The sequence below is a fragment of the Delphinapterus leucas genome, chromosome 9 (genome assembly GCF_059928025.1).
Source record: "Delphinapterus leucas isolate spDelLeu-1000000601 "Yukka" chromosome 9, BTC_Dleu_Yukka2, whole genome shotgun sequence".
Classification (NCBI taxonomy): domain Eukaryota; kingdom Metazoa; phylum Chordata; class Mammalia; order Artiodactyla; family Monodontidae; genus Delphinapterus; species Delphinapterus leucas.
The window spans coordinates 36,821,514-36,848,563 of record NC_143137.1 but is presented as its reverse complement, the minus strand read 5'-3'; the positions used below and the strand labels follow the sequence as shown (position 1 = coordinate 36,848,563).

At 37.6% G+C, this 27,050-nt stretch overlaps 1 protein-coding gene across 5 annotated transcripts in view; it reads left to right on the top strand.

Annotated features, from left to right (window-relative positions):
- ZNF277 (zinc finger protein 277) overlaps positions 1 to 27,050 on the top strand; it is a 117,070-nt gene that overhangs the window by 55,617 nt on the left and 34,403 nt on the right. For 4 of the 5 annotated variants that reach the window (XM_022582954.2, XM_022582943.2, XM_089917517.1 and 1 more), the window contains 3 exons: positions 5,409 to 5,610; positions 13,267 to 13,355; positions 13,623 to 13,705. In XM_022582954.2, coding sequence (XP_022438662.1) covers positions 5,409 to 5,610; positions 13,267 to 13,355; positions 13,623 to 13,705 — 374 coding nt within the window. The remainder of the gene's footprint in view (positions 1 to 5,408; positions 5,611 to 13,266; positions 13,356 to 13,622; positions 13,706 to 27,050) is intronic. The other variant, XM_022582974.2, reaches the window with a different exon arrangement.

The following is a 27,050-nucleotide window of genomic DNA, read 5'->3' as shown; positions in this document are numbered from 1 at the left end:
ACGTTTAAGAGATTTGTTAGGGAAGACGCCAAAGGGAAAAAGGAGAGGTAGGTCTGACCTGTGTGAAGGAAAGAGGGAAAGGAGGGTTGTGTAGGAGCTCGGAGTACAGCACAGTTCTAAGCAAGTTTCTGGCAAGCCAGTGGGGAGTCCTCCAGCCAGTGTCCCATGTCAGTGAAGTTCCATCTCTCACAGGAATGAGTCTGCCTTGCTATTTCTGCTGCCTCCAATCATTTAATGAAAGCAGTGTATGGAAAGCTTGGCTTCAGTGCAAATGGGATTTCAGAGCACAGCACCCAAGGCCTTCTTTGCATTATGGTCACAACAGCAAGAGATTTGATTGGCACAGTTCCCTGGCCGCCACACCTACTGAATCAGGTGCATTTCAACAAAATCTCCAGGTGATTATATGCATATTAAGCTTTGAAAAGCACTACCCTAGAATAATAATTTGACACTTTGAGGATCTTACCCAGAGTCAGTAAAATTGTTTATAATCAGCATAGGATCTCCTCAAAAATTCAGCTCTTTCGGAGTGGTATTTTTTACAGTTCATTTGAACAGAGTTGCTGTTCAAAGTGAGAACTAGAGCAGATAATTTGTTGTTAATTTGTAACAAATGTGTGAAGCAGATTTTGAGCCAAAGCAGAATTTCCAGGATACTTTGCCTCTTTGCTGAAAGGAGCTAGATATAATTTACTTCCTTTGGCCTTTTAGAGTCAAAGTTCTTGTAGCAAAGAATTACGTATTTCTGCGTCTGTTGTCTTTTTACCATGTGGTAAGATGTAGATATGATTCTTGTGGTGACAGCTGGAAATAAACTGTTAGATCTTACTGAGTTTCCTCTGCTGACACAGTGCTTAGCATTTGAGGGGCTCTCTCTAGGACAGACTGCACTATAAAGTTAGCTTTGCCACAAGGCATTGTCACCTAACTTACGGATTTTTCCATGAGTCCAAGGTATCCACACTCTGGTATATATATGATCAGGAGACCCACAGTCCCCATGTGATCATCCTCTGAACCACTGATTCCCAGGCTTCAGTGTAGAGACTACTGCTTGGTAAAAATTACAGTTCCTCTGTCTACAATAAGGTCTTGAAATCAGTACTTTTAAAAAGCCTCCCAGGTGATGAAACTTAATTTGGAAGTCACTGCTCTAAAGTAAAATATATACAGAGGATTGGGGTCTATCCCACAGAAACATCCTCAGATGGAGTGGTTATAACTGACTCAGCATTCCAAATGATGCTTGTTCCTTGTTTACTAGAGAATATCTTTACATGAAAAATTAAAAATAATTTTGAAATCCCTAATTAAAGATGAAATACTTTTATTACACTCAATAGTATTTATTGTTATCTCAGAATTCAATGTAATTTTTACATCATTATTTATTAATTAGCAGTGTGCCTGTTAACACCAAGGCTCACAGGACTGAATATCTGGCTATAATTATAGTTGGACTACTCTCAATCCTGGGCAGAGAAAGTTCTCCTAAAGACAGACAGCCACAGGTGTTCCCTAAAATAGAATTTACCTAGAAACTGAGTTAAAGGTGTAACTCTAGTTGTAAGTACCTCTGGTCCATTATTCATTCTTTTATTTCTTTGTTCAGCAAACACTTGTGAAATACAATCTATGTTTCAGGCACTGTATAATCGATACCAGAGACCTGAAAATAAGTAAGACTTAGTCCTTGACCTTGAGGAATTCACTAGACTACCCTAGTGGCAGAGATATATGTGAAAACAATTAATTACAACAGAGATATTTGTATTGTTGAGCATGGAGAGATGGAGTAGGTCAAGCCCACAAGCAGCCGTGGCGCGAAGGTGGGGGGACAGAGTGAGGGACAGCTGGCAAACACAAAGAATAGCACAGGTGCATCGCATGAGACACCAGTTACTGCTGCCTTTGTCCACAAGCCCTGTCAGGAATATCTAAATTCTGAACAGATCACCTGAGCTATCTAAAACTTAACTCATTATCCATCCCTCTCAGAAAACAAAAATCCTGCTTCTCTACATGTATTTCTAGATTTGTGACTGGTACCCCCATTCATACAGTCTTTCCAGCCAGAAACCTGGGAGTCTTCCTCATCTCCTTTTTCTTTACTCCCTGTGGCCAGCCATTAATCAGGAACTGTCAGTTTCATCTTTGTAGCCTCTTCTCTATTCCTCTCTTCTAAGCACTGCTAACATTGCTGCGTCAGACAAGCTCTCAAACTTGGACATCTGCAGTAGTCTCCTAACTGGTCGGTCTCCCCATCTTTAGACTTGTCCTCTTTCCAATCCATTCTCCCCATATCAGTTTAAAACAGGAGAGACCCTTCCTATAAGGAAAGGTCTAAACTCCTTAGAGTTAGGTATAGGTTGAGAGTGCAAATGCTTGAGCCGAACTGCTTGGATTCAAATCCTGACTCGACCACTTACTAGCTATCTGAAGGGCAAGTCACTTAGCCTTTCAGTGACTAAGTTTCCTCAACTGTAAAATAAGAGTAGAAATTGACTCTCTGTCATAGGATTACCGTAAGGGTTAATTGAATTAATACTGTACCTGTAAAGTGCTTAACAATGCCTGGCACAAAGTAAACACATTGATGGTGGGTACTCATGGTAGGATAATAATGCACAGTATTTGTGCCAAGTAAATAAAGATGACCAGGACTCACCTTGTCTTCCAGAGACTAACAGTCTGAAGGTGAACAGATTACTTCTTATGATCAATGCTATTATAAATTTGAACACAGTGCTAAATGATTATGGAATCAGGAGAAAATTGTAGAACCTTGTGATCTAAAAATGTTTTTTTCTATTAATTTTTTTTATTTTATGGATGTATAGCAACTCAAGTTCCCAAATACAACTTAGTACCTCTCAAACCACAAGTTCGTCATACATGAAATCTGTAGATTCATGATTTTGTTCCTGTATACCCTTACAGTGACAGTAAGCAGTTTGGTTCTAGCATGTGTGAACATTTAGGTCCCTTATCTGAGGAATAATTTGAAAAAAGAGAAACTGGCATTGAACAAACAAAAGGGAAGAGACATGAGCCACAAAAGAATAGTAGAGAGTTTGCAGTAAAGTCTCAGGAAAGAAGACAATGGTAGAGTACCCAGTGGTTTTGAAGGATGTGGGCTACTGAGGTTTAAGAGTTGCTGGTGGAGGTGGTATGGGGGAGGCTGCAGGACACGGCAGAATGCATATAAATTTAGTATGACTTACAAGTACATATGAATTCAAAACAGCACTGAACATAGTTTAAACAAGAAACACAGTTGAGGAATTGCCTTTTGGGGTTGGAGGCAGAAAAATGTAGTGTTTGAATTTAGGCTCAAATTAGTAAGTTTAGGCCATTTACTAACACTGTGACTTGGGGAAATTATTTAACTTTTCTAAGTCTCAATTCTCATCTGGAAGATGGAGGTTGTAATAGTACTAATCGAATAAGGTAGTTAGGGTTAATTGAGAAAGTGCCCTAAAACACTTTCCTGGTAATTTACAAATAGCAAACACCTAGTAAGGTTAGTTCTTGCTGTTGGTGGTGATTATTAATATAGTGTTTGCTTTCTTCAGTTAAGAAAAATGAATTTACAGATGCCTCAGTCAAATTTGGGAAGAAGAATATAGTACAGTACTTGTTATTTCCTAGATGGCAGGTAATGTTACTAACATTTATTTAGAATATGCTGCCTTTTGGTTTCCTATTCTAGGGAACATAAAATATTATTACAGAGTTTCATGAGTACATCACTTACCTTTTTCCCCATCCTATTTTTCACATGCAGGTTTAAGTTCCTGCAGAACTTAACCTATCACTGAAAAATATATCCTGCAACTAAAGAGCTATAGCATTCCAGAACTTGATTTCATTACCTAATTTAATGAATATAATAATGGGTAACACACCAGTCTTACTAATAGTGCTTCTAAAGTGCTTAAATATTTTTAATATTCTACCTATTGTCATGTGTACCCTGTTTTCTTCTTTCCAGGTATTTAATAATTTTAGGTAACTAAGATAAACAGTTTGATTTAGCATACTTTATTATGAGTGATGTATTAGAGGACATCCCGTATGGGACACGTTCCCTCTCCAGCTCACTTAGGTGACTGCTGTATCCCCATGCTCCCATAAATCCTATACATTCTCTCTCTCTCTTTATCCTTTTAACTTATCTTTACCTTCAAACAAATTTCAAGCACTTAGGCCTTGATGGTAATAGTGTCATGCAAAGTCAAGCAGGAAAAAACTCAGTAGATACTCAGCTAATTTTTGTTAAGTGAGTGAATGAGTGCTGCCCTCTTACATCATTTATCCAGTTCTTAGGCCATGGTCAGCAGTGTACCAGTAACTGATTCAATTAATTATTCAATTAAGAAGGCCTTTAAAAATAGGTAAAGTAAAATAAAAATAAGGAATAAAATTTAACAGTAGAATTAATAGTAACCTAATTCCAAAGATTGCTGTCTGTGAAATAGCTGTCTTTCTTTCCAAAGAAGGTCTCCTGCCCTTCCTCAGATGCCAAATGCCTTACGCTAGTTACCTTGTTGCTGACTACTCAGTAGCCTGCATAAGGTGACAGGTCCAGCCTTCCACCGTAGAAGACTGAAGAGGACTCCTGACACAACTGGCTATAGTTTGAGGCCCTGAATTCAGAGCTGTAGACCTTACATACTTCAACTCTTAAGGATACTATAGGTGATGTTAGGAAAAGGAATAGTGTAGACAAGATAAATGTTTAGCATGTATGTCTAGTAATTGAGCATTCATCTCTTTGTTTGCAAGAACTTGAATTATGATACATAATTATATAATCAAATGATAGATATAAATCAACATCAAAAATTGCCACCTGGGCCACGCAGCACATGCTGTGTTAACCCAATATGAGACCTGTCTTCTTCGCACATGACAAATAATCAGAAACAGGAAAGAGTTTGCAGGTGTAACAGGAAGCAGCTTAAAAGATTGTCCTGGCATCACCTGTAGCCTCAATATATACCATTTGCCTCCCAGCGTGATGACTTTCAGCCATAGGTCACAAATGGGCCTTAGAACCTTAACCCAGTGTGTTGCAGCCTTCCCCCTCCAGGTACCCCTAGATTTGCTGCCATTGGCCGGTATCCAAGAAGAAGGCTTGAACAGCTGTCCTGACAAGTGGGTTTTCCCAATTCAAGCTGGCAAATGGGGAGTTTGAGCTGCTTTGTTATACTCCCTGCCTCTGGGTTACAGAAGCTATTTAAAATGGTAATAAAGTATCCTGCTCTCTGGTACTGTGTATTTTCTTTTTTGGAATTATGTAAATATCTTTAGGATCCTTTTAATGCAGGAGGTGAGAAATCATCCTTCTAAAGAGAGTGGATTTCAGCTTTTTTTTTTCTTTTTCTTTTTGTCTCTCCCAGACAGTAAGGATTGTATCCTGGAGCCGCTTTCCCTGCCAGAAAATCCAGGTGGCACCACCAGTTTAGAAGGTTCTCCATCTGTGCCTTGTATTTTCTGTGAAGAACATTTTCTTATAGATGAACAAGACAAACTTCTGAAGCACATGATCATTGAACATAAGACTGTCATAGCTGATGTTAAGTTGGTTGCTGATTTCCAAAGGTAAATTTTGTTTTTATCCATAAAAGAATTGTTTATTATTTCTTAAAGGAAAGGCATAGCATATATAAAATTATTCCTATAGAAATATGAAAATTCATATTATCAGGTTTCACCTTAGTCTTTTTTAAACTTTGTACTTATTTGCCTTCATGAGTGTGTAAGTTATGTTTGAAAATGTCACATACCTTTGCATGTCCTACAAATTCTGGAAGCAGACCAACTTTCCGAAGTGTCAATAATATTCCCTTTACCACATTCCATGAAATTTTGGACATTGTTGATCTCTATCAGATTGATGTTCTTTCCATGTTTCAGGACATATGCATTCTCCAACTAAGTGAGTTCTTCCAGAAAGGTGAGAATAGACTTGGTAAAAGGCCACCCAAAGGGCAGTTTTGGGGGAAAGAGATACTTGGAGCCTTTTAAGCCAAAAGCTTATCATCCAAACACCTGTCAGCTTAAATGCTGTTATATGGTTGAAAACCAGGAAAATATTGAGTCTTTCAACAAGCCAGAGGGCTATAAGAGTAGACAGCAATTAAGGTCAGTGACTGAGGTACTTAGAGGAAAAGGATGAAGAGTAGATGTGAGTAGTTGAAGAACTGCCAACATTGGGCATGTGTGAAATGTAGGAACCTGACCTATACAACCAGGCCCCCAAAGTGAGCTAATTATAGTCACTAATTCTAGACTAATTCTTGGTAGTGATTGTCTAAGAGAAATGCCTTCTCTTAAGCAGATATAGTGGAGTAGTTATGTACAGGTCATTATTAGTTGAAATTTGGAATCATTTTCCATATAAACAATATCAGTGTAGTTAACTGGCTTTGTATAGTTACTGAAAGCACATATTTTGGTATATCTGGTAGGGTCCCATTTTGAGATGTTCTGCATTGATTTCCCTACAAAACGTTAGAGTAGCCCAGATATTATAAAATCCCTGCATCTAAACTCTGTATCTCCCAGACCACATTATTCTTAGCAAGCAACTTGTTTCTTAGAATGGGTTTTGCAAGCAACAAGCTGTATTATTAAGAGTGGACTGTGAAACCTGGAAGGCCTAGGATTGAATGCAGACTCGGTGACTTTCTTTACCACATGGCTTCCAGCAAGCTACTTACCACTCTAAGCACCAGTTTTCTCATCTATAGAATGGGGGTAACACCAGCCCTCATAATATTATTGAGCATTATATAAAACAGGGCATGTATAGCACCAGTGTCTGAGATATCTTTTATACACAATAAATGGTAGCCAAATTTTTAATTATATTTTGATTACAAAAGATATATTTGAAGTCTTAGCTTCCTGCAACGGTAGCTTAAGATTTCAATAGGCATTTATGCTGGTCTGAAGACCTAATTATCATTTGTAAAATTTGTTTTGAGAAATTTTCATTTAAGTTTCTAAGTACTCTAAACTTCTAGAATGGCAGTTTGTTTTTAAGGACAAATAGCCACAGTGCTCAAAGGGGTAATATTAGCTATTCTCTAGCCCTTCTTGGCCTTCTCAGATGCATAGCACCAATAATGAATGTCTGCTGCGTGCTGTCTCTGTTATGGCCCCTTATATCCATCCACTCAAGCATTGCTACTTGTGAGTAGACTTTGGGGCTGTATGGTTAGGGGGCAGAGACAGAATAGGGAAGGAGAGTTATATGAACAATATATGCCACCAACTACTGGAATAAACTAATTCTTACATGGCTTCAGAGGAAACACTCTGTGCTTCTCATTCTCATTCATTATTCTTTATTTTCAATTAAAATTTGTATGTGTGTATATATGTATATACACATGTGTGTGTGTTGGGAGTATTCTGGGAGTTTTCTCTTATATGATACCTAGCTATAGGTGGTCAGATCTGTCGATTTTGTTTTAGACGTTTCTTAGGCTAGAGAGCTTTGAATTCTTCTCTTATTCAAATAACCATTGACAGGACTATCAAAAGAGTTATTCTTTTATAAATTTCCTATCACTTGGCCTTTCTTTGATGTAAAACTTTTTTTTTTTTTTTACTCTTTTTTACCACATAAATGCAAATTCTCCCTCAGGAATTGCAGAAAAATATGATGATCAACCAGTGATAATTGAGTAATGTTAAGATTTTCTTTGTCTTCTAAAATCTGTGAGAAATGTCTGAATCAGTTCGTATTTTATCCTTTGTACTTATGTATGATGGCTAAGTGGCTATATTTGTACTAATCAATCTCTTTTATCATTGTTGTCAATCTCATCTGTATGTGGGCAGGAAAATCAAATTATTTACTAGGTCTCAGGGCTTAGGAGTTAATAATTAAATATGGAGATCAATCACACTATAAATGCAGTTATGTAATAAAATGGATGCTTTAATTAAAAAGAAAAAGATGCATGTCGGATATAAGTGCTTTCTAAATAAAGTGTGTAGTTAACATGTACTTTAAATTTGGAAACCTAGATTTTCCTTGTCAACTCGCCTCCTAATTACATAAAAGTTTCACCCTCAGGAAGTAAAAATGTGATTAATTCACACTGACCAGGAATGGATATGGCTAAACTTTGTTATTTTTAAATACCATTTAATATATTAACAATGTTGTGTTAGTTTCAGGTGTACAGCAGAGAGATTCAGTTATACATATACAAGTATCTATTCTTTTTCAAATTCTTTTCCCATTTAGGTTCCACAAGGACCTACTGTATATAGCACAGGGAACTCTGCTCAATATTATGTAACAACCTATGTGACTTTTTCTTAGCAGTTATTGAGGGGAGGGAGGGATAGTGAGAGGTTCAATTGGCATGAGTTAATTCACTCAGAACTTCTTTATAGGTTGAATAATTCTTATATATATATAAAACTTCTCAGAGAGGAGTTGTTGCTTCTGAGTACAATAAGTAATAAAGACGATAAATAATAGATAAGAGATGGACTTACCTTGTCCTTTGTAAGAAATAAGCTCTAAAGTTTCCGTTTAAATATATTTAACATTTTCTTTATTGGAACAAAGTAACAGTAAAATTTTCTCAGAGCAAATAAAACAAAAGTAAAAGTCTCTCCTTTGAGCCGTTTATTAACATAGTTATTTATACTGAGCTACTTGCTAGCTTTATTCAGTAGATAAAATTTTTCCAGAAGAAAAATGTTAACTCCTTGATTCTTGCCCCTTTCTATATTAGAGTCCACTCATTCAGTGCTACTTAATTAATGACTATATCTCAAATCTTTATGCTTCTGTCAATAAGCACGCCAGTTACAATGGGGAGCTGGGCAGGCAAGATGATATTACTACAAGGATTTCTTGTGAGATGTGATTAAAGTTCTTTTAAAAGAAAGTATTTGCTGGTGACCTAATAATTACTTTTATGGCTTTTTAATAAAATATGAAATGCTGTGATAACTGTCCTCCAATTAAAGGGTTCATACCACATATTATTTCTTGGCTTCCTTTATATATTGAGTGGTTGCTTTAAACAAACTAAAGAAGTAGGAAAAAATGAAGAAGTACTAAGCGATACCTTAACATGGAACAATAAATTTTAGTGGGTGGGAAAAAATGCCACCAGTGCATGTATTGAACATCTGCTATCTTTAAAACATCTCTCAATTGAATACAATTTATCTGAATGCTTTTACCAACCACAGGGAAATGGACATATTGATACCTCTTAATTTTAATTATAAACTAAAAAAGTACTATTATGTGATAACTAGGATACATCTTAAATTTAGACTTAGGTCAAAAGTTTGTTGCAATTCAGATCTATTTATATAGTATACCACAATAAGATACGATACATAATTGTATATGTTTAAGTTATATGGTAGTTTATGGTTATATTTTGCTTTTGTAACATGATTCTTTTTCCCTTTGATGTTATTGTCACCCAGCCTTTGGTCAGGAGGAGACCACTCAGATGACACCTTTGTGCCTATTGGACTGGCCTACTACCTGCTTTATCCTTCTTCCCCCAGAAGCTACCTAACAACATCTCAGAGATGCTCTTAGAGATGGTGTCTGAAAAACATCCTTTCCAGAATTCGTGACCACTTGTTCATGGAGCAATAAAATAGCTTTTAACCAATGTAAAGACTACCAGACATGAGCATATAACAGTATCTTCTCTCTCTTCATCCCATTGGACGCCTTAACTATTTGAAGAGGGTAACTGAAGTTCTGTCAGACAGAATCTCCCCATGATTTTAAGTCAGCCGATGTTAGTAATCACTTCCCTTGTGCCTACCACACTGAGGTAAACTGTGATACAAAACAAATACGTGATGTGAGCCTTCTCTTCAAAGATCAAGGAGAAAAGGACTCAACATGGAAGTCCTTAGAGACTAAGAGCCATTGACTTTTGGAATCAGGACATCAGAGGAATCAGTGCCTCTGTAGGTACTGTACCTTTTGCTTAGTCAAGCAGTTCCAATTCAACAGTCCCAAACAGCTGGTGTCAACTTTCAACACTTGGGCAGGAAGTTAGGAGCAGTTCAGACCAAGAGCTGCTTTTAGGTAATATGCTTTTCAGAAAGGGAAGACCTTCCCTCTCCCTTCAGACTTCATGTCTGTACTTCAGTTTTGCCGTGTCAAAAAGCATTCTCCTTGGTCTCTAAGGAAGAAAATTCTTCAAGTATCCATTACAACTAATTCTGGAGGCTTTCTCCTGTTTCTGCCTTTTTCTGAAATTCTTGTGTAGATTGGTCCTCACGTGACATGAGAGGCATTGTATTGTAGGAGACTTGAGTTTGGATTTGGAGACAACAGATCCCAATTCTAACATTCTAATTGTGTGACCTTGGGCAGGTAGGGTCTCAGTAATGGTAGCTGCTAGTAACTGATATCCTTCTGATCACCGTCATCATCACTCTACTCTTCCCCGCCTCAGCCACTTGTGTGTGCCCTCTGACACTACTCATATAACTATTTTAATTTGCTCATTAAATGCTTGACGAAACGTTATCATTGTTGTTTTTGTTGTTGTTTTAGATACCAGTATTTCTCTGGAATAACAAATTCTTTACTACTTTAATCTTATCTAAATATGTTACTTTTTCTTATAATAATAACTTTCATTTATTAAACACCCAGCATGGTGGACACTGCTTTACATGTGTTATCCTGTTTAATTATCAACAATCCATTTTGCAAATGAGTAAGCTGAGTGTCAGAAAGGTTAAAAAATCTTTTAATTCAGGTTCATATCTCTGAATGCGAAGTCCCTGCTTCTCTCTTCCCTGTTGCCTGCAGGGCTGGTGGAGTCAGTTAATAAAACGTCAGCCACAAGGGTTGGCCCATCGTCTTAATTTAAAAAGCACAACTACTTCTAGCTCAAGATCTGTGCAGATAAGAGACTCTTATTGTGTTGACTCTGTTAAAGAATTAGTCAGTGACAATTCAAAGGCCAGTCTGGTCACTAGTATCTGCTCTTACCAGGTCATCTGCTTCATGTAATTTTTTACATGTAATTATCACTGCCTTTTAACAAACTGTAGGCTCATAGTGGAAATAATATAAAGGGCTGACAACAACTATTCTGTTTTCTCCAGAGGGTGGCACCCAGAGAGCCTTCAGTGGAGTAGTAATCAAGAGTGATGAACCTCTCCTTGGTGTGTTCTAGTGGTAGCCATGAGGAAACTCCAGATAAAACTTGACTCCCTTTTCTTTCTGTTTCCCCTGGAGGGGAAGGAAAAGCAACTAGTGGGGAATGGAAAAGAGGAGAATAACACTAACTGTGTAAGATAACTGGGGAGTGGAGGGTGCTGAAGCTGGCCAGCATGGCAAAGGGAATAACGTGTCAGCCTTTTGTAGGTGCTTTTCCTCTTTTTGTGTACTCTGATGGACCTGAAATGCCTTCGGCTCTGATACTTCTAATGTGGGAGCCAGGGAGCTAGACATAGGGTCATGGTTCATCATTTATAGTATTTATGGTTTGAGACTGAGCTGGAGCCTCAGATACATCATTTTCAGATCTCTTAAAATAAGGTCTAACACTGTTTTATAAGGAAAGAGTTCTACCCCTTCTTACCCATCCAGGTTGCCAGCATGGTTATACATGAGAAGGAAGAGCTAAAGCATGTGGTTCTATTGTTATACATTATTCTTTTACTTCTTTTTTTTTTTTGGTAAATTTACTTATTTTTATTTATTTTTGGTTGCATTGGGTCTTTGCTGCTGTGCGTGGGCTTTCTCTAGTTGCGGCGAGCGGGGGCTACTCTTGGCTGCGGTGTGCGGGCTTCTCATTGCGGTGGCTTCTCTTTTTGCGGAGCACGGGCTGTAGGCGCGCAGGCTTCAGTAGTTGTCGCACGCGGGCTCAGTAGTTATGGCGCACGGGCTTAGTTGCTCCGCAGCATGTGGGATCTTCCCAGACCAGGGCTCGAAACCGTGTGCCCTGCATTGGCAGGTGGATTCTTTACCACTGCACCACCAGGGAAGCCCATCTTTTACTTCTTTTACTTATATATTCTATATTCAGTGTTGTCATCCATTTATATTTTATGTTAGCTCATGTCACGTTTCTCTCTTTCTCTCAGACCTCTCTCCCGGCACATTTTTTTTTTCCTAATGTATAATGAATGCCCTTTCTATAGAGCACCGTGGGTTGGGAAAATAAGAAAAAGAGAGATTAAAAAGGAGTCAAAATATTGGGAGCTGGAGAACTACTTAGAGAACCTTACAGGAATCTTCAAATGCTCTTCTACCTCTTTAAAACATTTAGTGTGAACCTACTATGTGCAGGACACAGGTGCTATATCAAGCCATTTAAATATACTCTTTCTGTGTGCTTTGTCTGTTTAACTAAGTTCCATCTCTTGTGCAGGTTTTGATCCTTTGTTGTAAGTTTCCTTTTTTATCCATCAACATGTAGCCTGATAAATTGTCAACTGCAGAGTCAACCTTTCCATTTCCTTTTTCCCCCTTGAAGCAGATCACATTCTCTTCTTCTTCTTCTTTGATAAATGAAATTGTAATTGTCAATATAAATCTTGTTAGATAAATGGAAAGATGAACAGCTTGTTGAACCCTGTCATCTTACTCCCTCTTTCATCAAATAATGCAGGTCTGGGTGTTATGCTTTGCTTTTACATATAGCCAGTGTCCTTCTTCTAACTCAGCTCATTAGATACAGGAATTGCAAGCTTGGCTGTTTTTCTAAAAGCTAAATTTCAGACACAGTGTGGACGTATGGAATTGTTCTATCTTGTTATATAGATATTGAATTTAGACTGACTTCTCATTGCATTATCATGATCTGTTCTTTTGATGTATAAGATAACCACCTAACTTTCAATTTATTGGAAAATGTGTGATAAAGCCTATTTAATCATTGTTGCATTTTAAATTCATATAAACTTAGATGTGATTTCAAAAAAACTTCATTATCACATAAAAATAATTCATTTTAATTTTTCCATATGTCTCTTTATTGAATTTGGGGATGGTAAAATTTAATCATTTTCATGCCTTTACAAGGTAATGTCATTTCATTAAATATTTATTTCATATTTCTACAATGCTCTGCTGCCTTTCTATTTACAAATTTTCTAGCTAGAAGTTTTCAGTCAACATTTGATTTATTGCTTTAGGGTAATTAAATGTTCTTATAAAATCCTATCATTCTAAAGTAAGTAGGGTATTGAGTCTTCTCACCATTCTTTGTTTTTGATTGTTCTAAGGTACATTTCATATTGGAGGAAAAGGTTCACTGAACAGCCCATTACAGATTTTTGTAGTGTGATAAGAATCAATTCCACAGCTCCATTTGGTAAGTGTACATCTTGACTACCATCTTTTCCCTGCAATCCAAAAATTCAAAGGAATAATCTTTCTTAAATTATAATTCTCTAGAATAGTAGCTAAAATTAAATTGCTCTGTTCATGTTGTATAACTTCAGTAAAGCTAAAACAGAACTATATACCAGAAGAGAGATTGTCATAGACATAGATAGATATATTTCTCTTAAGAAAGATAAATTTTTTTTCAAAAAGTGATAAATATCATTTCTTATTTATTTTCCTGATCTCTCAACAGAAGAACAAGACAATTATTTTTTGCTGTGTGATGTTTTACCAGAAGATAGAATACTTAGAGAAGAACTTCAGAAGCAGAGACTGGTGAGAGTTATTTTAAAGAATGAGCAGTGTGTTGGAAACACATACAAAATCATTTTTGTTATTGCCCTTTTTTGTTTGTTTTTATTCTGGAAACTTTCAAACATACACAAAGAGGAGATAATACATAAAGATCTTAAAACAGGAAAGGTAGACACTTGATTGAAGATTAAAGCATTTCATGTTAAAAATGCAGAGAGAATTTTTGGCTTTGTTTTGCTTCCTGGATTATCTCTAAAATAACAACAGAGCTTACACATTTTAGTGTAATTTTAGCTGCCTGACACATGCTAGGGTTCAGCAATCGTGGAAGAATGCCCTCAGCTAAAATTGAGTTGAATTGATTAACTTTTCTTCTCCCCCTGGAATGTGCTATGCACTAGCACTTCTTTTGTTCCCCTTTATGAATTAAGCAAATAGTTTGATCATAATAGTCTTTCTCATTTTCAGCCTTAACGATAAGGAAGCTGATTTGAAAATCTCAGCATCTTTAGTCTTTTAAAAAGATAACAGCATATACAGGTGTGAAAATTTTCATTTTCAGAAGTTGAACAGAAATTGGTTAATTTTTTGAAGTTAGTAATTTTATTTAAAAGTATCCAGTTTTCCATTATTTGTCACTAAATCTCAACTATTACTTGAAAATGACTTGCTCTTCCTTTAGTGGTTACTTATAAGTGTTCCCTGTATCTTTGGACTTGGCTAGATATGTTGTGAAAGAAAACTATGATTTCAGTGTTTCTGCTAAATCCTCAAGAGATCTAGGAGGAAAATAAATCCTGTCTACCAAAGTCGTAAGATTTGAGAAAGTCCCCTGAAGCACATTATATTATGTAAACATGAGATGATGTTGTTGGATACTGATTTATGTAAGAAAAAGTATGCTTTTCCTATAGCAACAAACCCAGTGAAGAAACAGGACTTCCTGAGTTTCTCTTCTTTCCCTATTGTAATATCTAAGAAATCTGCAGAATAAGGATAAATTGACTGTAAAATTTTATGGATTTTGTTTGGTAGTACTTATTCATAATTTTTTATTTCCATGAGCTTTTTCACTCTTACTCACAGTGGTCTTAATCAAAAATGATCAAACTGACATAATCCTAGTACCCCTATGTATTTCTTTATAAGAACTCAAACTAACACAGCAGCCATTACCGTTACTCGATACACAGAATCTTTGTTGTATGTCTGTAGACAGACTCAAGTCCCTAGAAATATCTACATCTATAAAACTTAGATAACCTTTTAAGGTTGTGAAACCACCTCCAACATGTGGGTTCTTTCCCCACACCACCATGCAATTCTCTGACACCAGCTGCATGCTCTACAATTCAACACAGTCCTGACACTGTCTACTCAAAGATAGCATCAGATCCCACAGGTTAAGGGCTCAGTCCCACAAGACTGCTATCCACTTCATATACCAATCGCAAATCCAGGTTGTCACCTGTACTTCTGACCAACTGGCTGTGAACCCCTATAAAGGGGTTCTCATGACCCTCCTTCCTTGGGTTTGATTAATTTGCTAGAGTGGTTCACAGAACTCAGGAAACTAGTTTACTCAATAGATTACTGGCTTATTACAAAGGATATTAATGAATGTGAATCAACAGCCAGATGAAAAAATACATAGTGTGAGATCCTGAACAAAGAAGCTCTGTCCCCATGGAACTTGAGGCCCACCAAGACAGCATGTAGATGAAGTTCAGAGAGCTTCATCAACCTGGAAACTCTGAACCATGTCCTTTTGGGTTTTTAGGAAACCTCATTACTTAGGCATGATTGATTAAATCATTGACCATTGAGGGGAATGAAAGTTCCAACCCTCAAAATGACATGGTTGGCTCTCATCCTTAGGTTACCTAGTACTCTCTGAAAGTCAGCTCGTTAGCATAACAAGAAACACATTTATAGCTCTCAACACTTAGTAATTCCCTGGATTTTAGGAGCTAAGTGCCAGGAATGGGGGCTAAAGCCAGATATACATTTCTTATGACAAATCACAACATCCCATCTTTTTACCAACTTTATACTTTGTCAGAGTAGTAGATTTGATGAAAGTGAGTGTTATGGCAGCTTAAAAGAAACAAAATATGAAATTGCAGTCAGTGTATACATACATTCATGTTCATTGAATTCCTGCTTAACTAGATGATCATACAAAGAAGCACAAGGCATGGTTCATGTCATAAAAGAGTGTACAATCTAGAGAAAAACCGCAAACATGTGTTCTTGGGATTGGAGATAATGATAGAATGTAGGGCTTGTGAAGATTAAGTGAGATAATGCATGTGATATACTTACGATAGTATCTGCTATGTAGAAAGCACTCAATAAATGTTGCCAGTAATACAAATAACAATATATTGTGTCTTAACAGTGAGATGGATTTGGGTATTTGGAGAGTTGTAGAAAAGGGAGGAAAATACATATGGATCTGTATGTTCAAAGTATATTCAGGAAAGTTAAGTCTGATCTGAAAGATTTTTGGAGGAGTGTGAGATAGGTTTGAAGAGGTAAGATGAAGCTAAATCATGGAAATCCTTTGGTGCCAGGATTGACTTTCTAATGAGAAAGACCCATTGATGTCTCTTCATTGCCCATGAGAGTGAAATGAAGAAAAGATGATAAATGTAGCTGTATAAAAATCCATTTAAAACTGGCAAGTTCTGACTACAGACCAACTTGGAGATGTGGAAAGAAACTAGCAATTACTGAGTGCCAGCCATATGCCATGCCTTTGCATTAGATCCTTGCTTCATAGCAACCCTGTGAGATAGCTATTAAATGCTGTTCTACTGATGAGGAAACTGTGGCATAGAAAGATGATTTTGTCCAGGAGCACTTAGTGAATGAGAAGCAAAGCTGAGTGGTGTGCCTTTATACCAGTGGTGTGCCTAATACCTGCCTTTTTAAGCCATGCCACGCCATGCGAGTCTAGTAGTTATTTACTCTGCTTCCCACAACTCTTGTACTCTTTTTTATTCTAGGCTCTGATAGTTGCTCTGTCCTGGATGCTCATTATCTTATAGGTCTGTGTAGGGAGGGGATTCAGGCTAGGATTGGACTTTCAGGAAAGCAGAGGAGGCTTACAATAGGCTACCACTGGGAATGGTAGCTAGAAGATCAACAAAAAGAAAAGATTTGCCAAGTAACAGGAAGACAGGCTGAATTTGCAGTCAGACATTTCATTGTAATTTTATGCTCTGTAGTGTGGAAGCAGGAGGTTGGTGTGGGTGATCTTCCTGTGGGAGTTGGCAATAATGACAGGATGTCTCTCTTTTATGTACAACGAGCTCTACAAGTCAGTAACAGACATTTCCAGAAAGAAGTCCAAATGATCAAATGAACCCGTCTTCAACAAAAGTAATAACGCACATTTTTTCTTTTATCAAATTAACAAGATTTGAGAACAGTGACCTAAATGGTGGCAAGAATATTAAAGGACAAGCACTTTTTCAGCCACTTAAAAGAGTGTGAGTTGGTATACCATTCCTGAAAGGCACTTAAATGTAGTTTAAACCATTTAAATTGCTTCATGGTAATGGGTATATAATCCAGTCTGTGTTTTTCAATGAACTCAGCTCAGTGTCAGTAGGATCTCAAGTCCATGAGAGAGGACCCTCAAACTAGATTGGCATTTGCTCTCCTGATTTGCATTAGTGATGACTTGCATAGGTATTGTTCATAGGTACTCTCTCATTTGGAACTCTAGGGAATTCCCTGGCGGTCCAGTGGTTAGGACTCTGTGCTTCCACAGCAGGGGGCACAGGTTCGATCCCTGGTCGAGGAACTGAGGTCCCGCAAGCCACGTGGCATGGCCAAAAACAAATTTTAAATAAAAAGTTATTTGGAACTCTAAATAAAGGATTTAGTGTAAATACCTGTGTATGATTTGCTGTTAATTCAAAATGACTTCGTAATTTCTTTGAGGTAGGAATTATGTCTTATATTTAAATATCCTTCATTAGCACTCGCTATATTGCTAAGTTCACATTGGTGTTTTTTCCAAGCCCCATTTTTTGGGGGGTAAAAAAATCTGTTTCTGTGTGAGTGGCTGGAGGCATATAGTATCTAAATGATCCACTTTTTCCATTCTTTTTTAGACCTCACTGGTTCCTTGTGACATTTATGAGATGTGTCTGAGTTCCCAGTTTTCTTTTTGAAGAGCTTGATTCCTACTTGACACTTTTTGAAATTTTTCATCTGTACTCTGAAGGTGGAACTACAGAATTAGGAAAGATTCTTGAGGGTTTGAATAGCTTGTATACCTTCCTCCCTTTTAGCTTCCTTCTTTAAAAATATTCCCTTGATCCCATCATTCTACCTTAATCTCCTCCAGTGGTTCTTTTCCCTCTTTTCTTTTAAATGGGTAAGTTTTCCAAGGTCCCCCTTCCAGGGGGTGCACTCTCATCAATACCACTGCTATGCTGATGGCTTAAATTTTGGTCCTGGCACACAACAGGCAGTCAGAGTAAATATCCATTGATTGGTTCATCTCCAGCTTTCTTCCTGGCTTACCTCTAAACTCCAGTTCTAACTTGCATTATGTTGAACTTTTCCATATGAATTTTCAATCAACATCTTAATTTTAATGTGCCTAAAACTAAACTTATTTTTTTCTCTACCAAAATTTGTAGTTTGCTTGTTTCCCTTTTCTTATATAATAGTACCACCATTCCCCTGGTCACTCAGTTTGGAAATTTCTGGAATCATCTTTAACTCATCCCCATACCTAAGTCATTTGTCAAGTCCTATCAGTTCCACCTTTGAGTCCCATATACATCCTTTTCTTTGCACTCCTAGTGCCTTTTACGTTGTAGGTGGAATCACTTCTCTAATCAATTGGCATTGCCTCCAGAATTTTAATATTAAAATACATAGCAGATCATTTTATTCTCCTAAAACCTGCAGTGGTCTTTTTCATCTACATATTCTTAAGCTTTTCTGGGCTCAAACTGCATTTCCAGTATCTTTTCCCATTTTTTCTTTCAATTACCCAGGGTCCAGTTTATTCATTTATTTAATAAATATTTATCTTGCCCCAGACACTGTTCTAAATTCTGTTGATATAGCAATGGATGAAATAAGCCACAGCCCCTGCCCATCTAGAGATTGTACTCTCGTGAAAACACTACTTGTCTCACAGTTACTCGTTTGTTAGGTGGTTTCAGGAATCTGCGTCATCAATCAGGAATGCCAGCCCCACCTGTGTAAATAACATACGCCTCAAGACATTGTTCAAATACCATACTTTCCACAAAAGCTTCCTGATGCCACCAGTCAGAATTAATAACCTCTTCTAAGCTCTATTAATACAGTATTTTACTTGGCTTTTCAATTATAGTTAGTTGTTTTAAAATCTTTCTTTCTTACTGGATTAGATGCCTCTTAATGGTTGGGACTGTCGTGTTCAGTTTTGTATCTTTTCTGAGCCTTGTTCATAAAGTATTAACTTAAATTTGATCCTGAAGTATTTGTGTGGCATTTCTATAGAGCCGTATAGTCAGATCTCCTTGATTTAAGGAAGAGAGGTGAAATAACCGAGGCAGACATCTTTAATCATGGGTTACACTTTTCACTTAAGCATAAAAAAATACTAGTTTTTACATTTGCCTACAGTAGAAGATAAATGGCAGTCATAAGCTCCCAGAGCAAGATATAACTTTTAATTAAACTGGGACGAGGGGAAACATCTATTTAGCTGCATCAAACTGGGTTTTTTTAATCACTATTATAAATGTCAGCTTGAGAGATCATTCATGACAGCTATAAGTATTTTATGAAAATTTTAACCTATATAACAATTTGATCCTCTAGAGAGAAACAGTGTTTTTTTGGTTTTTTTTTTTACTGCTACTTCATATATCCCACCTCCCCCGACAATAAAACAACAAAATGAAATTACCTATCTCCCACTAAGAAGATTATTCTCCCTTGTGCCACTTTTCTGTATAGATTTCAGAGATTTTTAATAAAGGATCAAATTATATCAGTGACTTATAAAGTATAACGTTATACCTTTCCTGCATAATTCCTAGCTTTGTAGCACAAATTTTCTAATTGCACCTACAGTAACTTTCCCAAATATAAGATGATGTTTCCCATTGAATGTAACATTATTATTAACAGTGCAACAAAGATCAAGTTAGCTAGAGTGTCCACTGAGTAATATTAACCTTCAGATTAATTAATGTTTCCATTTAGGAAACAAATGTAACCCAGTCTGAAACAATATTAAACTGAATCCTAAAGTTTACCACTTTGAACATCTTCAACAAGAGCTTAAATTTTGCATGGCATTTTTTATATACATTGGCTCTGTGAGATCACTAAGGCAATATCATTATCTCTGTTTAGATGGAAAAACAAGTTTGAAGATATTAGGAGATATGCTCAAGGCCACAGTTATATAATGTATTAAATAGGAAGGGAGGATCTCAAACTCCTGTTTTCCAACTCTAAGCACCATTTCTCTATCGGGATTCTTTATCAAATTGGATCTTCCTTCTATAAGCAAATGTGACATTTTCAAAATAGTTTTTAGAATTAATAAAAATGGATGAACAGGACATAAATACATATGTAAACAAATAATAGTGTTCTGTTTCCATTGCTAAGAATTTTTTTCATCTACTTATTATCTTAGGTCAGTCATAGATAGGAATTTCTTATTCCTTTGGGCCTAAGCTGCTTATATTTTCTTTTAACACTTGAAGATAGTGTGTTTTTGGAGTTGCCTCTATCTTTAGAGAAACATAGGGCTATACCTGAGCTTGAGTTTAGCCAGCAAAATACTTCCTCGGACAGATAATACTATACTGATCCATGCCATGCTGATAGCTTCTCTTTTCTTCAGTGTAAATTATTTTGCAGTCTCCCATAGCCACCTTTCCATTTTTAAAAGCCCTCGTCTTCTTGCCTAGGCTGGATTCCCTTTTATCTTTAATACAAATAGAAATAAGGCTTTTCTAGCTCTCACGTGTTTAACTCTTGCTTTTTTTGTTCTGTATTTCAACTTCTCTTTTTTTTATTGTGATGACCTATTCCATGTAAATGAGAAGTCTATATAATTTTTTTCTCCACTAGTTAATTTTTTAAAGATGTTCGGTCTATTCTGTTTCTTCCTTACTCTTCAAAAGCCACCTCATGGAGATTCAAAGTAGGAGAAATATACTGACTGTGTATCCTAAGTAGCAAGCAGATGGTAATTGCCTTTATCATTGTAGTTTCAAAAAGGGTAGGATGGGGCTTCCCTGGTGGCTCAGTGGTTGAGAGTCCGCCTGCCGATGCAGGGGACACGGGTTCGTGCCCCGGTCTGGGAAGATCCCACATAACGTGGAGCGGCTGGGCCTGTGAGCCATGGCCGCTGAGCCTGCGCGTCCAGAGCCTGTGCTCCGCAACGGGAGAGGCCACAAGAGTGAGAGGCCTGCGTACCGAAAAAAAAAAAAAAAAGGGTAGGATGTACTGATATCTTTCAAAAAGGTGAGATATTAGATCAAATCTCATGGATTTGGGGGAATATATCATCATCCAGTTAAGAAATTTCTCTCTGGCTTGTTTTACTGTTTTTCTTTAGTCATTGACATGTGTTTTCTTACTCACTTAAGATGTCTTGATATTGCCATAAGCTTAAGTTTCCCTCATCTCAAAATGCTGAGAACACTGGGTTTTATTGTATTTTAAGAAACTGTATTGTGTCATTGATAATCCTTGTTTTAATACAGTTATTCCTGCCTCTACATGCAACTCATCCTCATGTTTCTTCGCCCTACTCCCAGTCTTTCTCCTGAAAACTTGGAGGAAACCTGTGGAAAAGAGCTGGATCCTTTTGTGTCCAAGGCTCCCAGGGACTTAGCCTTTAAAACTTCTTTAAAATTTCAGCTATTTTCTTCCTACTTGCCCTTTTCGTCTCATGCTCTGCCAAAGGTGAAATAGTTCTTGAGTCCCTGCCTCTCTTCAGAGAGCTTGTCACCTTTTGGAATTCAATTTGTCTTTTTGCCTTTTTTTTTTTTTTAAGATTTATTTATTTTTATTTATTTATTTAGGCTGCACCAGGTCTTAGTTGTGACACGCAGGATCTTCTTTGCAGCACGCAGGATCTTTTAGTTACATCATGCATGCAGGACTCTAGTTCCCTGACCTGGGATCAAACCCGGGCCCCCTGCATTGGGAGCACAGAGTCTTACCCACTGGACCACCAGGGAAGTCCCTTGTCTGGTTACCTTTTGAGTTCAGCTTTTTGGAGTCAAAATAAGTTGTGTGGGGCTTCCCTGGTGGCACAGTGGTTAAGAATCCACCTGCCAGTGCAGGGGACATGGGTTCAAGCCCTGGTCCGGGAAGATCCCACATGCCGCAGAGCAACTAAGCCCATGCACCACAATTGCTGAGCCTGCGCTCTAGAGCCCACGAGCCACAACTACTGAGCCCATGTGCCACAACTACTGAGCCCATGTGCCACAACTACTGAAGCCCACACACCTTGAGCCCGTGCGCCGCAACAAGAGAAGCCACCGCAATGAGAAGCCCGCGTTCCACAACGAAGAGTGGCCCCCGCTCACCACAACTAGAGGAAGCCTGCACGCAGCAATGAAGACCCAACGCAGCCAAAAATAAAAATAAATTTATTTTAAAAAAAAAGACAAACATTATTGGCACAAATTTATCCCAGCTTAGCTTATAGCTACAACAATCAAAAGTTGCATGAGGGCTTCCCTGGTGGCGCAGTGGTTGAGAGTCTGCCTGCCGATGCAGGGGACACGGGTTCGTGCCCCAGTCCGGGAGGATCCCACGTGCTGCGGAGCGGCTGGGCCCATGAGCCATGGCCGCTGAGCCTGCGCGTCCGGAGCCTGTGCTCCGCAACGGGAGAGGCCACAACAGTGAGAGGCCCGCATACCGCAAAAAAAAAAAAAAAAAAATCAGTTGCATGAAACTCAAATGGTCAACAATAGGGCAATGCTTTAATAAGTTACAGTTTATCCATATATTGGAGTATAATGACAGTGACCCCTGCTCGCCGCAACTAGAGAAAGCTCGCACGCAGCAACAAAGACCCAACGCAGCCAAAAATTAAAAAAAAGTTGTGTGTGGGTTTTTCTGTTTGTTTTTCTAGGGTTTTTTATTATCCACCTTTTTCTCATTGTAAGGATATTCTCTTGTGGCTTTCCTCATCCTAAGCAGAGTGAAATTCTTCCTCCTTCTGCTTTATTTTAATTAATATCTTAGTGATTAAGTGCCACTTTTGGTTAAAGTAGATGCTTTTCCTCTTTTCATACAATTCAGGAAGACATATACATACATATGTATCTGTCTACTAAAAGAGACAATTGGCTCTACTAACTAGTTGTCGTAAATAAATTCCAAAACCTGTTATTGTTTAGTATCTAATCTTGGACTTTTGACCAAGGTATCAGTGAATATTGTATCAGTAAATTACCACATTTAGTTACCTTGGTATACATATGCAGTTTTTATAAGAGAGTGTCAACTCAGATGTCTCCTGGTTACCTTCTAAGTCCAGTGGCTCTGCATCCAAGTGAGAGCTTAGAAAAGTAACATTCCAGCTACTTGACTGGAAGGACAAAGTCAAGAATATTATCAACCGATATTTATAAAAACGATGTTCAGGGAAAATTGTTTAGGGAAGTTCATAATTTTTCTAGGAAATCTTAAACTCTCAACCTCTAATCAAGAGGAAGCAGGTATCTGTATTGCATCATGACAATTCTTATCCCACCCCTCTGTGTTGCTTTCACTAAGTTTTGGGATATGCTTTGGCACGAGAAACAGCTTTGGAGAATCGATATGAGAAACAGTCCATCTTGTTTGGTCTATTTATTCTTGGTATATTGCCCATTATATCACATAGTATACTTATTTTCAATGACTTCAAGCTTCCCAGTGTTAGGCCAGACTTCACAAGACTATCCTCACTCCAAACATCAGCCACAAGTTGGGGGATCCCCAGGCCGCCTTCACTTCTGACCAGCTGGCTACAAATTCAAGGGGTTCCCACTAACACCCTCAGTTTCATTAATTTGCAGTAATGACTCACAAAACTCAGGAAAGCAGTACATTTATGATTACAGTTTTATTGTAGAAATAGGTCCAAATCAGAACCAGCCAGAGAGATACATAGGGTGAGGTTTGGGAGAGCCCCAAACACAAAGCTTCCATTGTCCCCATTTTCCCCAGGGATGTGTTGCCCTTCTGGCACATCCGTGTGTGTCATACACACAGTATTGGCAACCAGGAAAGCTTATCTGAGCTTTGGTGTCCAGAGTTTTTAATGAAACTTCATTAAGCTTGATTGATTGACTAATTGACCACATGGTTAAACTCAAATTCAAGTTCCCCTCCCCTTCCTGAAGTCAGACTGATATCCTGTGGCTCAAAGCCCTAACCCACTAATCATATGGTTGGTCTTTGTGGCATGGCAGTCCCCATTCTGAGTTATCTCATTAGCATAAACTATCAGGTGGAGTCAAAGGGCCCACCAGGAATAACAGAGACACTCCAGCCACTCAAGAAATTCCAAGGCTTTAGAGGTTATCTCCTAGGAACAGGGGACAAAGCCAGCCAAATTCTTTGTTACACAAACTCCTGTCCATCTGTTTCCCTCATCTAAGAAAGCTGATAGCCAAATTTGAGGCCCACCTATAAGTGTGAATGTGTGGGTTTGGGTGTGTATATACGTGTACACGTATACTTCTTTTTATTTTTTATCTTTAATTTATGTGCCCATCCCACACGAGTTTTTCTTTCTTCCTTTACTCATTTTTATGCTACGTTGTTTTGTAATCACCTGAAATACTTAAATGAAATCATTCCAGATACCTCAGAGATAATACATGGTTCTAGAAATAGAAAGCAGGAGGAATAAGGAATTCTACTGCCCTTCTGTGGAGCCTTTGGTCCACTGCTCTACCTTTATTAGGGAGATTTGTTGTGTTCTTTATTGGAGGAGGGCAACTGGGCTCCTGGACTGAGAATTCCTGGCAGGTTCTGCCATGCTGCTGCCTTTGAGCTAGGTTGGGAGGGAACCTTTAGAGTGTGCGATTTTCTCTCATAGTCACTCATACAGCCATTTAGCCAGGAAACTATTGTGAATCTAATATGTCAGTATCAATAAAATGTTTTTGATATCTGTAATTAATAACATCAGCCTTAGTTTTACTTCCTTATGTTAATGCAAGCTGTTTCCATTGGATTTGTCATTTAAGCATCAGTTTTTTCTTTCCTGTGTACAAATACTTATAAATTGACATTTTCTAAATTACTTTTTCCCAAATTGGATGATTTTTATAATTTCCAACCTAACTCACAAATTTCATTTTCTACCTATATGTCAGTCCCCTGTGACGGTGTTGCATGCCATCTGCTATGTCTGCTGTTTCATTAATGTTTCCTCTGCTTCGGCTTATGAATAAAGATAAAAGACTATGCACTGACCCCTTTGCTACCATTCTTGACATTTTAAACCAATTACATAAACATACAGCTTGTTATTATGACTCTTTGCCTAATACCTCAGCTGTATTCTTACAGCTATGGTTTTTATCCAAGCCTATTTTGTAATGAAAATTTTATCTGATTTCGTCAGCTGCTTTGAGAAGTTCCAACGTATAACATCTGTGACGTTCTCTTCATCCCTCTATTCTGTAAATCCATGAATAAAATCTAGTATATCTACCTAGCATGGGATTTTTTAGAAAAATAAAAGCACAAAAATGGTGGCTTGGATTTGCACATCTTTGTGATGCTTTCTATGGATTGTTCTCCTAATATTATATTTTTCTGTTCATAAGTGACTTCAAACATATGCTATGATTAATCCTATCAGATACCAAGCTTAAAGGAAGGAAGGGCAGGAGGAAAGAAAAAAAAATTTGTTCTTGATTGCCCAAGTGTCTTCCACCCAGTTTCTTCCTCACTAACGCTTGATCAGCAGCAATCAACATGTGTGCCACAGAAGAAGGAAATACAGAATCATTAAAGCTCAGTGTTGTTTTGTCACATCATACCAAGTTAGCAGCAGTGGGAATAAGGGTGGAGGGACATAGTGGTGATGTGGCTCTCTTTTACCTAGATTCCTCCTGACTGTTCAAGGGGTCTGAGGAAGTAGAGACCATAGGAAACAGAGCACTTCCATTCAACAGTTATTGCTTACTCCTGTCGGTGAGGCACAGTAGGGACTACAAAGATGAACCAAGCAGTTCTGCCCCTTGGCAAGCTTTTTATCTGGTGGGGTACATTACATAAAAGTAGTAAAATTAACAAGGTTTTCCTAGCAGTCATCCATATACTTTAGAAGACCATTATCGAGTTGGGAAAAGTTTCCCTTTACCAGACTTCAGAGCCTAAGTCCCAGGCTGGTTAGTTATTTTGTGGCTTATGATTTAGAGAGTGGGGGAATCGGATGGATGAAAAAAAGATTTTTTTTAAGAGGAAGGGGAGGGGGACAAAGATTTGGCAGCAGGGCACCCAACAACCAAATGAAATGTGTGAACCGATGATGGTCTTGGTGGGAGTTGGGGAAGAGAAGAACATTAAAAGACATTCTTGGGACAGTTGAAGAAATTTAAATATTGCCTGGATGTTACATACTATTTTGGAATTATTATTGATTTTCTTAGGTATAATGATAGTGGCACCGTGGTTGTATATAGGAGAAAGTCCTTATTAGAAGAGGGATGCTGAAGTATTTGAGTGAAGTGTCATGAGGTCTGCAGCTCACTCTCTTACTTTCAAATGATTCAACAAAACAAAAGATGTTTAGTGGTAAATATATATGTATATAGTGTGTGTGTGTGTGTGTGTCTGTGTTTGTGTGAAAAGAGAGGGAATCTGTGGTGAAATGTGAACAATTATTGAATATATATATTGAGTATAGGAATGTTCATTGTACTAGTCTTTCAACTTTCCTGTTTGTGAAATTTTTCATAATAAAAAATGGTAAGAAAATAAGAGACACTGACAGAGTTACATGACTTGAATAGCTTCCAGGTTTACTAACTCGTTTGGCATATCATGACATAACTGTCAGCAAAGCCAATTTCAACAAATAAATGAGAACTATCTTCTTAATTTACTGAATTGATTACAACAGGATGATGAAAGCTATTATAGAATATAATAGTTGCAGAATTAAAATAATTTCTTTTTCATCTTCACATGATTTATTTTATGTATAAGTAAAATTTGACTAAAAGTATATCTATATATTTCATGTTCCTATATTAAGAAATAATTTCCTATTTTACAATGTACAGACAGACATTTCATAGAGTAGGCTTTATTAGAGTAGATAAGAGGGAGAGTATGTTGCCATTATTTTATTTCTTAA